At 43.7% G+C, this 13,861-nt stretch overlaps 1 protein-coding gene across 1 annotated transcript in view; it reads right to left on the bottom strand.

Annotated features, from left to right (window-relative positions):
- The window catches only part of chrd (chordin), a 39,010-nt gene extending 25,417 nt beyond the window's left edge, over nt 1–13,593 (bottom strand). The window contains exons 1-9 of the mRNA XM_073039020.1: nt 13,305–13,593; nt 12,927–13,030; nt 11,518–11,644; nt 11,257–11,406; nt 10,516–10,630; nt 1,126–1,222; nt 892–1,033; nt 417–557; nt 21–103 (exon numbers count right to left, since the gene is read on the bottom strand). Of these exons, the coding sequence (XP_072895121.1) occupies nt 21–103; nt 417–557; nt 892–1,033; nt 1,126–1,222; nt 10,516–10,630; nt 11,257–11,406; nt 11,518–11,644; nt 12,927–13,030; nt 13,305–13,443 (1,098 nt within the window). The 5' untranslated portion in view covers nt 13,444–13,593. The remainder of the gene's footprint in view (nt 1–20; nt 104–416; nt 558–891; nt 1,034–1,125; nt 1,223–10,515; nt 10,631–11,256; nt 11,407–11,517; nt 11,645–12,926; nt 13,031–13,304) is intronic.
- Nucleotides 13,594–13,861: the final 268 nt, after the last annotated feature.

Below are 13,861 nucleotides of genomic sequence, written 5' to 3'. Positions count from 1 at the left end.
TTGGGAAAACGACATCTCACATGGGTGGTGATGTTGGCTCTGACTTCTCTCAATGGCTGGCTCCCATATGATAATTGCACGCGGACTGGGACCAGGCTGTGGTCTGCAAGAGAACAAAGGGATTGTAAGTGAGCAGCATACCGCAAGATTATGCGGAGGTAAACAGGATGTTTTCAATACATTTTATCAAATGGCCAAAGCCACAACGTGAACATAACAGTCAAAATGAAAAAAGTTATGAAAATCATAGCAGATGGAACATTACCTTCTACAAAATCTCTTATAGTCATGCATGTGCTATGTAGCATTTAAGGCTGCTCTAATGTAGGGTTAAGTTGTGTTAGAGGATCATAAGCTCTTTATAAACTGATGTCTGAACCCAATAAAAAGAACAATAAAATAATAAATGGTTTTACCTTTTTCACTCTTGTTCAGCAGCCCCTCAAACATGATGATAAAATGCAGATTATTTTCAACATCGCTGAGCGTCAGCATGGCAATGCCACCCAGTCCGGAGTGATCAGCGTCAGTCGAAGTCAGAACAGAACTGAACGTTTCTAGGGAGTGAAGCATATTCGTAAAATACAAAACATTGGTTTGGTGCCTCTTTAGGAAGAATACTTACAACTGACCTTTAAGTTCTTGTTACCCTTTTTCAGTTTCAAAGCCATCTGGTTCTACAGAGGAAGCTGTTGTTGAACACCCTCCTTTTGCAGCATGCAAGTTATCTTATAAACAAGATATGTCTATTTATTAGTATATAAACTGGCTTTCCTCTAGTACTTTGGGAGCCGAAGGGGGAAAATATCGAAACATGAAGCACCCCAAACTCTTCAAGCTTTGCTTAAGTGCTCACTGAAGGCTTTTTTTTTAAAAAGGTGATCAACTTACCAGCAAAGAGTGCTCTGTGCTTGACAATTTTGCCTCGGATGGCAGCATCTGACTGTGGCTGTGCCATCAGCACAATGTGGAGCTGATCAGACTTCAGCAGCTTGATAAAAGGTTTATGTACATTTCTCCACAGGCCACAGATCTGCAAACAAGGCCAAACGCAAACATCAGAGAGAAAGCACCAGAAAATAAAGAATCCAGCTGGAAGTGGGTGAAAGACGGTCAGCCGTTTACCAGGTTGCTTTGAGGTGTAGTCATCTTGCGAACTGGATGTTCGAATAAAACTGTCCCATCCTGATCCCGAAAGCTTACCCTAATAGGGCGGCGGAGTCTACAGACAGAAGAAAACAGCGGATATTCAGATTACAGGGATGCATTTCAGAATGGGCATTTAGCATAATAACCTTAGTTAACAACAATATTATATTGGCTTGGTTCCCTTAATCTCCCTTGTTTATTTTTTAGCCTCAAGGAGGCAAATCTTAAGAAATTAATGAAATACAGATTTGGATCTGTATGTGAAACATCAGATTTTATAAAACCTATAAACACAAGAGGTTCTGCAGATGCTGGAAATCGTGATTAACACACACAAACTCCTGGAGGAACTCAGGAGATCAGGCAGCGTCCATGGAGATGAACAGTCGACTTTTCGGGCCAAGACCCTTCCTCAGGACTGGAAAGGAAGGGGGAAGACACCAGGATAAAAAGGTGGGTGGAAGGGAGGAAGGATAGATTGAAGGTGATGTCAGATGAGTGGAAAAGGTAAAGGGCTGGAGATGAAAGAATCTGATAGGAGAGGGGAGTGTATCATAAGAGAAAAGGAAGGAGAAGGGACACAGGAGGAGGTAGAAAAGAGATAAGAGGCCAGAGTGGGGAATAGAAGAAGAGGGGAAGGAAAGGGAAAATCTTTTTTTACTGGAAGGGGAAATCTTTATTCATGCCATCAGGTTGGAGGCTACCTAGATGGAATATAAAGTGTTGCTTTCCACTCTGAGGGAGGCCTTGTTGTGGCACAAGAGGAGGCAATGGACCAACATGTCAGAATGGGAATGGGAATTAAAATGTTGACCCACTGGGAAGTTCCAATTTTGGCAGAGGAAGTGGAGGTGCTTGACAAAGTGGTCCCCCAATTTATGACGGGTCTCACCAATGTAGAGGAGGCTGCATCAGGAGTATTGGATACAATAGACAACCCCAAGTGTTGCCGCACCTGGAAGGACTGTTTGGGACCCTGAGTAGAGGTGAGAGAAGAGGTGAATGGGCAGGTGAAGTACTTTGGATGCTTGTAGGGATAAGTGCCTGGAGGGAGATTAGTTAGGAGGGACGAATGGTGAAGGGAATCATGGAGGGAATGATCCCTGTGGGAAGCAGAGAGTTGGTGGTGGGTGGGGGTGGAAGAGTGTTTGGTGGTAGGATCCCTTTGGAGATGGCAGAAATTGCTTATGGGGTGGTAGGTAAGGACAAAGGAACTCTATCACTGTTAAGGCGATGAGTAGATGTGTGAGTTCAGATGTCTGGGAAATGGAGGAGATACAGGTGAGAGCAGCAACAATGGTGAAGGAAAGGAAACTCCGTTCTTTGAAGGAGGAGGACACCTCTGACGTCCTGGAAAGGAAAACATCATCCTGGGTACAGATAGATGCAGTGGAGATGAAGGAATTGAGAAAAGGAATAGTATTTTTAACGGAGACAGGGTGGGAAAAGAGCCGTGGGAATCACAGTAGGTTTATGAAAGTTATCAGACAACAATTTGTCTTCAGAGATGGAGACAGAGATATCAAGAAAGGGGAGGGAGGCTTCAGAGACGGACAAAGTGAATTTAAGGGCCGGGTAGAAGTTAGAGGCAAAGTTCACGTAATCAACGAGATCAGCACGGGTGCATGAAGCAGCACCAATGTAATCCTCACTGTAACAGGAAGAGTTGGGAGTATTACCAAGAAAGACTTGGAAAATGGACTGTTCTATGTAGGCAATGAAAAGGCAGCCATAGCTGAGCCCATGTGAATGCCCATAGCCACCCCTCAAGTCTAGAGAAAGTGGGAGGAGCCGAAGGAGAAATTGCTGACAGGGAAGACTAGTTCTGCTTGATAGAGGAAGGTGGCAGTGGAGTGGAACTGGTTGGTTCTTTAACTGAGAAAAAGCAGAGAGCTTTGTGGCCTTCTTGATGGGGGATAGAAGTGTAGAGGGACTGGACATCCTTGGAGAAAATTAAGCAGTCAGGGCTGAGGAATTGAAAGTTAAGAGGAATCAGGAACATGAGAAGTGTGTTGGATGTAGGTGGGAAGAGACTGAACCAAGGGGGATAGAATGGAGTTGAGATACAAGTACACAAGTTCAGTGGAACAGGAGCAGGCAAAGAGAATAGACCTACCTGGACAGTCTGCTTTGTGGATCTTGGGTAGGAGGTACAAGTGAGCACTGATGGTAAGGTAACTATAACTGCGGAGAGCAGTGGAAGGAGCTCTCCACAGTTGATACGGTCAGTGAAGGCGTTGGAGACAGTTTTCTGATGGTCCAGAGCAGGGTTCTATTAAAAGGGAGGTGTAAGAGGAGGTGTCTGAGAGTTGCTGCCTGGCCTCAGCAAGTTTGAGGTCAGTCCACCACACAGCAAAAGCACTTCATCATCTGCGGGTTTGATGGTAAGGTTAGGGTTTGGTACGGAGTGTGTTCCAAGGAGGTAAGGTTCGAGGAGGAGAGAAAATGCTGAAGTTGACCTGGTTGACACCTCATCGGCAAATGGAGATGATCCAGGGAAGTCAGAGAACCAGAGTGTGCCTAAGAAGAGGAGGAAGGTTGGAGATGGGAGAAGGGGTGCAAGGAACGGGATGGGTAATTCTTGACAAAGAAGTAGGCTTGGAGACAGGCACAACAGAAGAGGAGCCCAGCATCATAGCAGGCACAGAACTCACAGAGGTGTGGGTGAAAGGGTACAAAGGTAGGGCCCTTGCTGAGCACTGAACATTCAGAGTATCTGGTTTATGCTCTAGACATTTTGCCCAGTTTACACCTCTGTCAGCTACTCCAATTGTGGGTATAGAATCACTGGATGGCTTAGAGTGAAGAATTTTAAAGACAGGCCGAAGAAGGCAGTATGTCAGGGAGGACGACTATAATGGTAAAATAGTGCTAGCTGCAAGAGAAGATGAGCATTGGAATAACCTGACACTTGAGGAATATGAAAGTCTGGCAAGAGAGACATAGGAGAAATTGAATACAAATGGACGATACCATTGATCAAGTATTTCAATGACAATTGATTTGAGGTAGGGAGCATGGAGATCTCCGATATCCTGTCAAGCTAATTCTTTCACTTACTTAAATTATGCCAAATTGTACCCACCTCAATTCTACAAGACCATTCTATTCCATATTCTTTGAGAGACCTATCAAATTCAGTGTTTAAATGTATTGATTCACCATCCATAGCAAATTTGTTCCTTATCTCCAACCATGAAAGTGCAAAAATATTTATCAGTTTTCACCAAATGGTCTAGTTCTATGCACCTCCATTTCAGGAAATGGTTTCCCTTAAGATTATATTTCTTATTATTATAGACACTTTTTGATCGAAAAGAAACACAAGCTAGGTTTATGGTGCATATTCTCAGAATTTATCTCCCAGGCTACAGTATCGCATGGATGAATATATCCTGTACCTCCTCTAGGACCAATATATTTTTTTCTGATTCTCAGTGTCCAATACAGTTTTCCAAGTGAGAACTGGTCATTGCTGTATTTAACAGAAGCATCACTTCCTCTGTGTGCATTTTAATGCTTTTAGGCTAGCAATCCATCAGACTTCTTAGTTCTGTTTTTTTACACCAGCATTCAGTGATCTGTCCACATGGACACATGAATTTTTGTGCTCATTTCAGTTTTGGGTTTCTGCACAGTAAGAAAATATTTTAAACACGAGAAATTCTGCAGATGCTGGAAATCCAAAGCTACACATACAAAATGCTGGAGGAACTCAGCAGGTCAGACGCCATCTATGGAAATGAATAAACCATCAAAAACTTGGGCCAAGACCCTTCTTCAGGACAGGTTTTCCTTTCAGAGACCCAAGGTGGGAGTTTCACACTCCCCTCCTTTGAACTCCACCTGTTGTAGTTTTGCTCTCTTACTCAGTTCATTGGGTGGTGGGCTGGAGATAGGTTTTTACCAGAGGAGGTGTAAGGGGCTCTTTCCCTCCGCTAGCTTGCAGGCCACACTTGGGCAAATTGTAGAACTGTATGCCTCCTGATCAGGGTCACATGAAGCCATAGGAGGAGGTGGTGGATGCTCAAATGATCAGCTGATGTATATTACAAGTCTTGGTTATGCAATCATTGACACCAGGCAGACAATCTCTGACATGGGTTGTTGTGGTGGGAGATTTTAATAATAGGCATTCGTTAGTCTTGAGAGACATTGGATTTGCGCGTTAGAAAGTTTCCAGGGGGCAGGCCTGGGCAGGGTTGTATGGGAGACTGGCAGTTGCGCATGCTGCAAGTCTCCTCTCTCCACGCCACCGATGTTGTCCAAGGGAAGGGCAAGGGCCGATACAGCTTGGCACCGGTGTCATCGCAGAGCAATGTGTAGTTAAGTGCCTTGCTCAAGGACACAACACACTGCCTTAGCTGAGGCTCGAACTAGCGACCTTCAGATCACTAGACCAATGTGTTAACCACTTGGCCACGCACCAAGATTTTAATCTCCCCAATATTGATTGGCATCTCCCTACAGCAAGGGGTTTAGATGGGGTAGGGTTTGTTAGGAGTGCTCAGGAACTTTTCCTGACACAATATATAGATAAGCCTACAAGAGGAGAGGCTGTACTTGATCTGGTATTGGGCAATGAACTGGTCAGGTATCAGATCTCTCAGTGGGAGAGCACTTTGGAGATAGTGATCACAATTCTATCTCCTTTACCACAGATTGGAGAGGGATAGGAACAGACAAGTTAGGATAGCGTTTAATTGGAGTAAGGGGAAATATGAAGCTATCAGGCAGGAACTTGGAAGCATAAACTGGGGACAGATGTTCTCAAGGAAACGTATGGCAGAAATGTGGCATATGTTCAGGGTATATTTGCATGGTGTTCTGCATAGGTACGTTCCAATGAGACAGAGAAAGGATGGTAGGATACAGGTACTATGGTGTACAAAGGCTGTTGTAAATCTAGGCAAGAAGAAAAGAAAAGCTTATGAAAGGTTCAAAAAAAACTAGGTCATGACAGAGATCTAGAAAATTATAAGGCTAGCAGGAAGGAGCTTAAGAATTAAATTAGGAGAGCCAGAAGGGGCCATGAGGCGGCCTTGGTGAGCAGGATTAAGGAAAACCCCAAGGCATTCTACAAGTATGTGAAGAACAAGAGAATGAGACGTGAGAGAATAGGACCAATCAAGTGGGACAGTGGGAAAGTGTGTATGGAACTGGAGGGGATGGCAAAGGTACTTAATGAATACTTCAGTATTCACTATGGAAAAGGACTTTGAAAGTTGTAAGGATGACTTACAGTGGACTGAAAAGCTTGAACATATAGACGTTAAGAAAGAAAATGTGCAGGAGCTTTCGGAAAGCTTCAAGTTGGATAGATCACCAGGGCATCAAAGGTTATGGTGAGAGGGCGGGGGAATGGGACTAAAGGGGAAATTGGATCAGCTCATGATGAAATGGCGGAGCAGACTCGATGGGCTGAATGGCCGACTTCTGCTCCTTTGTCTTATGGTCTTATGGACTGGATGAGATATCCCCAAGCTATTGTGGGAGGTGAAGGAGGAGATTGCTGAGCCTCTGGTAATGATCTTTGCATCATCAATGAGGATGGGAGAGGTTCTGGAGGATTGGAGGGTTGCAGATGTTGTTCACTTATTCAAGAAAGGGAGTAGCAATAGCCCAGGAAATTATAGACCAGTGAGTCTTCCTTCAGTGGTTGGTAAGTTGATGGAAAAGATCCTGAGAGGCAGGATTTATGAACATTTGAAGAAGCATAATATGATTAGGAATAGTCAGCATGGCTTTGTCAAAGGTAGGTCCTGCCTTACGAGCCTGACTGAATTTTTTGAGGATATACCTAAACACATTGATGAAGGTAGAGCAGTAGATGCAGTGTATATGGATTTCAGCAAGGCATTTAATAAGTTACCCCAAGCAAGGCTTATTGAGAAAGTAAGGAGGCATGGGATCCGAGGGGAAATTGCTTTGTGGATCCAGAATTGGCTTGCCCACAGAAGAGTGGTTGTAGATGGGTCATATTCTGCATGGAGGTCAGTGACCAGTGGTGTGCCTCAGAGATCTGTTCTGGGACACCTTCCCTTCATGATTTTTATAAATGACCTGAATGAGGAAGTGGTGGGATGGGTTAGTAAATTTGCTGATGATACAACTGTTGGGGGTGTTCTGGATAGTGTGGAGGGCTGTCAGAGATTATACTGGGACATCGATAGGATGCAAAACTGGGCTGAGAAGTGGCAGGTGGAGTTCAACCCAGATGAGTGTGAAGTGGTTCATTTTGGTAGGTCAAATATGGTGGCAGAATATAGCAGTAATGTTATGACTCTTGGCAGTGTGGAGGATCAGAGGGATCTTGGGGTCTGAGTCCATAGGACACTTAAAGCAGCTGGTTGACTCTGTGGTTAAGAAGGCACGGAGAGTATTGGCTTTCATCAACCGTATGATTGAGTTCAAGAGCTGAGAGGTAATATTACAGCTGTATAGGACCCTGGTCAGACCCCACTTGGAGTACTGTGCTCATTTCTAGTCACCTCACTAAAGGAAGGATGTGGAAACTATAGAAAGGGTGCAGAGGAGATCTACAAGGATGTTGCCTGGGTTGGGGAGCATGTCTTATGAGAACAGGCTGAGTGAACTTGGCTTTTTCTCCTTGGAATGACGGAGGATGAGAAGTGACCTGATAGAGGTGTATAAGATAATGAGAGGCATTGATCATGTGGATAGTCAGAGGCTTTTTCCTAGGGCTGAAATGGTTAGCATGAGAGGGTACAGTTTTAAGTTGCCTGGAAATAGGTGATATCAGGGGTAAGTTTTCTTTATGCAGAGAGTGGTGAATGCGTGGAATGGGCTGCCGGTGGTGGTAGTGGAGGCAGATACGATAGGGTCTTTTAAGAGGCTCCTGGATAGGTACATGGGGCTTAGAAAAATAGAGGGCCACGGGTAACCCTAGGTAATTTCTGAAGTACATGTTCGGCACAGCAGTGTGGGCCGAAGGACCTGTATTGTGCTGTAGGTTTTCTGTGTTTCTATTAGTATTGATAATGGCTGGGGTCATCTGTCTTGCAAAGACACTACCCAGAAGAAGGGAATGGCAAATTCCCAAACAATGGTAGTAAAATTTGCCAAGAACAATCACAGTCATGAGAACATGATCATCCCTGTCATAGGACACAGCATATAGTGGTGGTGATGATGATGATGACGACTCAGTTTATGTCCCTTTGTACATTGCAAATTACTTCTCTCAATTCTACAACTTGTCACTACTAACCTTCTTGTACATTAAAACTTGAATAAGAGCTCTATTCCTTCTTTCGAATTATTAATGCATTCAGTGGTATTGTAGGCTCAATGCAGACCACAAAGCGACCTCTCATCCTTTATCAGTGTACAACTCATTATTCCCAATTCTCCTTATCCTTATTTCCTTATCCCAATTCTCAAATAATTATTTTTCCATCACAAGGTTATCTTACAATGCCTGGTCTCACATTTTCATTAGCTAAACCTTATTAAATCACTTCTACTGCTGACTTACTCGATACAGGCAAAACGATAAGTCAAACGGCACCTGACCTCGATAAGTCAGTGCCAACTCTCTTTAACGTGGAAATACTTGGCCAAAGGAATTTACCAAATCAATCCTAGATAGGTTCTCCCTTTTTTAAAAATTTGAGTTACATTACCTCACACTTCAATGCCAAAATTAAAAACTCTTAATTTTACTATTTTGATTATGTATATTACTGTCAACTATTCTAATTCCCTGTCCACTTTAAACATTATTGAGACTGAGATATCCGTTTCCTTATCATGTCCCACATTCTCAGATCTCTTAAGTGACAACCACATTTGACCCATTAGGCTTAGCTGCTAGTGTAAGGATTTAGTACTGGGATCCAAGGGAGATGACAGGCTAACCCCAATGGTTTGGTAGAAGGAAGCAGAGAGTGTTGATCTAAACGTGTTCTTGTGGCTTTTTGCAGTGGGGTTCTTCAAGACTCAGTGGTTTAAGTTGTATAATGGTAAATCTATCTATTGATTTATTGAGATACAGTGCAGAGTAGACTCTTCTGGGCCTACGGGCCACGTCGCCCAGTCTTTGCCTGATTTTATCCGAGCCTAATTATGGGACAATTTACAATGACCAATTAACCTACCAACCGGTATACCTTTAGACTGTGGGAGGAGACCACAGCACCCGGAGGAAACCCATGATGTCATGAGGAGAATGTACAAACTCCTTACAGGCAGCAGCGGGAATTGAACCCAGGTCGCCTGTATGGTAAAAAGTTGTGCTGACCACTACCCTACCATGCCACCCTAGGAGCAATCACTGATTGCCACATTATGCCTGTGGTTGTTAACAAGGTGGAATACTGGGGATTGTGGGAAGGCGTTAATGTGTGAGCCTGGTCTTTGGCAATTCAATCCATGGAGAAGGAAGGAAGTGTATTTGGGAAAGCAAGGAAACACACAGGGACAGGTGCAGAGGGAGATCATGGGCCAGGATAAATTACGCTTTGCCCTTTTTACGGGAGATGCTACAGAAGAGCAAGGGGGATATACCTGAACTATGGAAAATGTCTGAAACCAAGGAAGGAACACTGGTTCTGCAGAGAATTATGACCAGGTTGGCTGGGCTAAATGATTCTAGTTATAAAGACTGATTATTTAGGCTGTGGTCACTTTCTTTGGTGCAGAGAAGATTTAAAAGAGATGCATAAAAGCAGAAGCGGCCTAGGCAAATTGAATTAGACCTTCCCATTCTCCCAGTTGCCGCCATTACATAGACTTAAGGAAATGGAGAGCAGGATTTCACCCAAAGAGGGAGGGGGCCCTTTGTTCTTCCTGTCCTGGAAGTTACAGCATGTGTTTGCTGATGTGCAGGGGATGATGGTGATCAAAATCAAAGACGATCTGGTTTGGGTCTGAGCTGGTCGGAGGGAACAGAGCAGAATCTGTCAGAGGGGAGGCTGTTGGTGGTGGCAGCAGTTGTCTTAGTCCTTTCAACCCACGTTGACTTCCCCGGGTGGCTTAAAAACTTCCCCAGGCCTTCCTCTAGCTTCCTTCTCTATGCCTAGTATCCATGAGGTGCCCGACCAGTATGGGATTTGCCACAGGGAAGTCGACAAAATTCAGTGCCTATGCCGTGAGACGGGAGGCAGCACCCACTCACTTGGGCATTCAGTTTAAATGTAATTTTTTTATTATTTAAAATTCTTTAGGATTAATTTATTACTGTTAAAATTCTGCTAAGTTTTGTTCACAGTACTAGGATGCATGCAAAGACCATCATTAACTTTGGCTAAGCAAGCAAGCCTGCTGATGGATAGTTGCGACCTTCCTCCCTCACATATCCCCTCCTTCCACGGCTCTCCTCCCCGACGTGCCCATTTGAAATACCTTTCATAGTGAATGGCGAATACCAGGTTGGATCTGACCAGAGTGAGACGAGCTTTAGCCACTCCTGGGGATGCTGGCAGTTGGCCGGCCGTTGACGTGAGCAAGGCCACAAAATCTGAAAGGGAAGTGCAGAGCCCGGTGAATTCCCAGCACAAGCACCAAAGATGAATACTGCCTTATTGACCACGTGAAGTTCAAAGTTCAATGTTCAAAGTAAATTATCAAAATTGATATATGTCTCCATATACATTGTCTTGTGGGCATAATCAATACATCTATAAACCATAAAAAAAATCAATGAAAGACTACCCAACTTGGGTGTTCAACCAGTGTAGAAGAAAAAAACTGCAAATACAGAAAGTAAGAAGAAATAATAATAAATAAATAAGCAATAAATATCAAGAACATGAGTCGAAGGGTCCTTGAAAATCAGATGTAGGTTGTGGGAACAGTTCAATGATGGGCAAGTGAATTTGATCGAAGATACAAACGAGGGAAGATCTGCAGATGCTGGAAATCCAAGCAGCACACGCACAATGCTGGAGGAACTCAGCGGGCCAGGCAGCATCTGTGGAAAAAAGTAACAGTCGACGTTTCGGGCCGAGACTGATTAAGGGTTTCAACCCGAAACGTCGACTATTTACTCTTTTCCATAGATGCTGCCTGGCCTGCTGAGTTCCTCCAGCATTTTGCGTGTGTTTATTCAAGATCCTGGTGGTTGAGGGCATGTATAATTTGTACCTGTCCTGCTGTCGTCCATTGAAATATCCTCGGAGGTGATGTATGATCGGTCGTTGTGACTTTTTTGCAGGTCATCCTCTTTCTCCAGAGGGAAGTACTCAAATCCGTCCAAGGTGAGGTCAGCTTCCTTCTCTGAGCTGCTGGCACCTTCTGCAGGTTAGAAAATACGGCGGGTTAGTCATTTCCGGAAAACTGGGGCAATGGCTTCTCTTAAAAGTTTCGTTTGGTTGGAAACGGACGACGACAGCGAAATGTCCATACCTTTGGCGCAGGTTTTACAGCAGTGTCCGGGCAGTAAGACCGCGTCGTGACAGGGAGGCTCGCGACAGTCATGTTTGATATTTCTGCAGCTTACTTTGCCATTAACTTTACCTCGTCGATTTCGTTGCTTTAAAAAAAGACGAAATATTGAAGAATATTTTAGCTCTGAAAATGTATTACAAATTAAGAAACAATAGTTATCTTGATAAAATATTCCACTAAGAGTGAAATGTACGTTATAAATATCGTTTAATCTTCACGAGTTATTCTCTTGCTGTTAAATTCTTCAAGGTGACCACATTTGCCCAAGACGTAACTATCAGTCTAATTGGCAGCTATTCAGTGACGCGAATGTTTATCAAATACACATTCATCTCTGTAAAATAAAACACCTAATTAGCGAGGTGAGTAATGGAAAGTGGAGAGATGAATGCCTTGCTTAAAACAGAAATGTGTATTGCTCTTTAAGTATCTCATAATCTTTAGCTAATAGGGGAATAATACATTACGTAATTGCGTGCATTTTGCAAACTAGCACGAACGGTTGTTGAGTAAAATCGGTTTATGTTAAACTTATGTTGAAAGGAAAACAAGGATTAGTTAATTCATCACTTCGCCGAGGACAGTGATGAAATAATTTCAACACTGACCGCTGAGTTTAACCTACAACCTTTAAACTGCCGTCCTTTGTGTAAAAGCCTTTGAACAGAAACGACCTACAATAACTCTCGGATCATTCACAGAAAACTCATCCAAATTCTTGGTTTGCTCTCCAAGTTTTTAGACCGTGATTGCAATACGTACTTGTAACTGACAGACATGATCTAAAATAATTCTGAAGGAAATCTCCTCTTCTCTTCTGAGCGGCATTGAAGACTGAATTCAGAGAATGCACATTCAGAGAGCAGACTCTAACAGAAGTGATGGTCTTGGAAAGGGTGCAGGAGAGGTTTACTAGAGTGCTTCTGGGGACAAGGCATTTCATCTGTTAGATGGAGCAGCTGGAATTGTTCGGAGTGGGATAAAGAAAGTTGAGAGATTACTTGGTGGGTGGAGTAAGGACCACCGGCGCTTCCCAAAGCGGATAGGATTGGTGCTAAAAGTAAATAACTTACAGGATGGGGGGGGGGGGTTGCGTAGAGTACATTGATCAGCAGATGGACTCGATGGCCCGACTGGCCTCTTTCAGTGCCACGATTCTGTGAACTTAAGTGTAATAATGTTTGACAGAGCGGGCTCAGTAACGGAGAGATTATGCATAACGTACTGAGGAAAGCCCGCTGGAGAGTGAAGTAACGAAATAAAGGATCTATTCACGTGAAATTAAGGGGTATTTCCTTCCAAATAAAACAATAGAAAATGCAAAATGCGGCTTTTTTTTAAAAATCGAGATGTGGCGAGATACATACCGGCTCACAGTGGCAAATGACGCAGTGCATCACTCCGAAGGGCTGCCCTAGGTCCGGGTGCCAGGTATCCCGGAGCGCGTATAGTTTCCCACCGAAAGAGCAACCTACAGGGTGACAACAGAACATCTAAAGTCCCGATGTTCACATCCAGAAATGAACAGCGTCCTCGATTAAACACACATGCAACTGACATCAGTGTGAACTAAAAGGTTAGCAAGAGGGACAATATCTAAGATCCACACTGATGCCAAGCAAGATTTATTCCCAAAGGACCGAGGGGAAAACTGTTACAGCAAGAAAATGCCGTGATTTATACTCTGTTGCCCCAGAACTGTATGAAAGATGATCAGGGAAGAAAAGGTTTCAAGAGGGAATTACCTGCAACTCCTTTAGAATGGACGCGGTCATCTTCTGCTTGAATGGGCAAGGGCCGAATCTTCGGTCGGAAGCTAACTGCTTCAGATATCAACTTCAAAAACACTAAATGTAACACGGATACCAGATAAAGAATTCTCATTGTGTCTACTGTATCCAGTAAGTGATAATTCGATTTCTGAGAGGGAAACGGTCCTTTCCAACTAACAACAGACCGTTGAGAGGCCTTGAGAAGCTCTGGAAAGCTGCGAAAGTTTGTTGTGGCTACACGAAATCCAACCTTCCAGTACTACTACCTTGTACGCGGACTCCCTGTTTTTATATAGTCTTAACAAAGCCGTGAACATGCATCAAAGTCAACAAAGCCTTAATCACTGGAATATTCAAATCGACTCATAGAAAGATGATTAGCAGACACAGCGTGGGACCCTCTTCAAACTCACTGGGAAAGTGTTAAAACAATGAAAAACAGACGTGGGGCCGCTCGGAGCCGAGAACCAAGTGTGTATTTTAAAACTGAGAACTATCGCTGTGAGATTGAATCAATTGAGCAGCGAAAT

The sequence above is a fragment of the Hemitrygon akajei genome, chromosome 3 (assembly GCF_048418815.1).
Source record: "Hemitrygon akajei chromosome 3, sHemAka1.3, whole genome shotgun sequence".
In the NCBI taxonomy this organism is placed as follows: Eukaryota; Metazoa; Chordata; class Chondrichthyes; order Myliobatiformes; family Dasyatidae; genus Hemitrygon; species Hemitrygon akajei.
The sequence above is the reverse complement of the archived record's forward strand: the minus strand, read 5'-3'. Positions and strand labels throughout refer to the sequence as shown.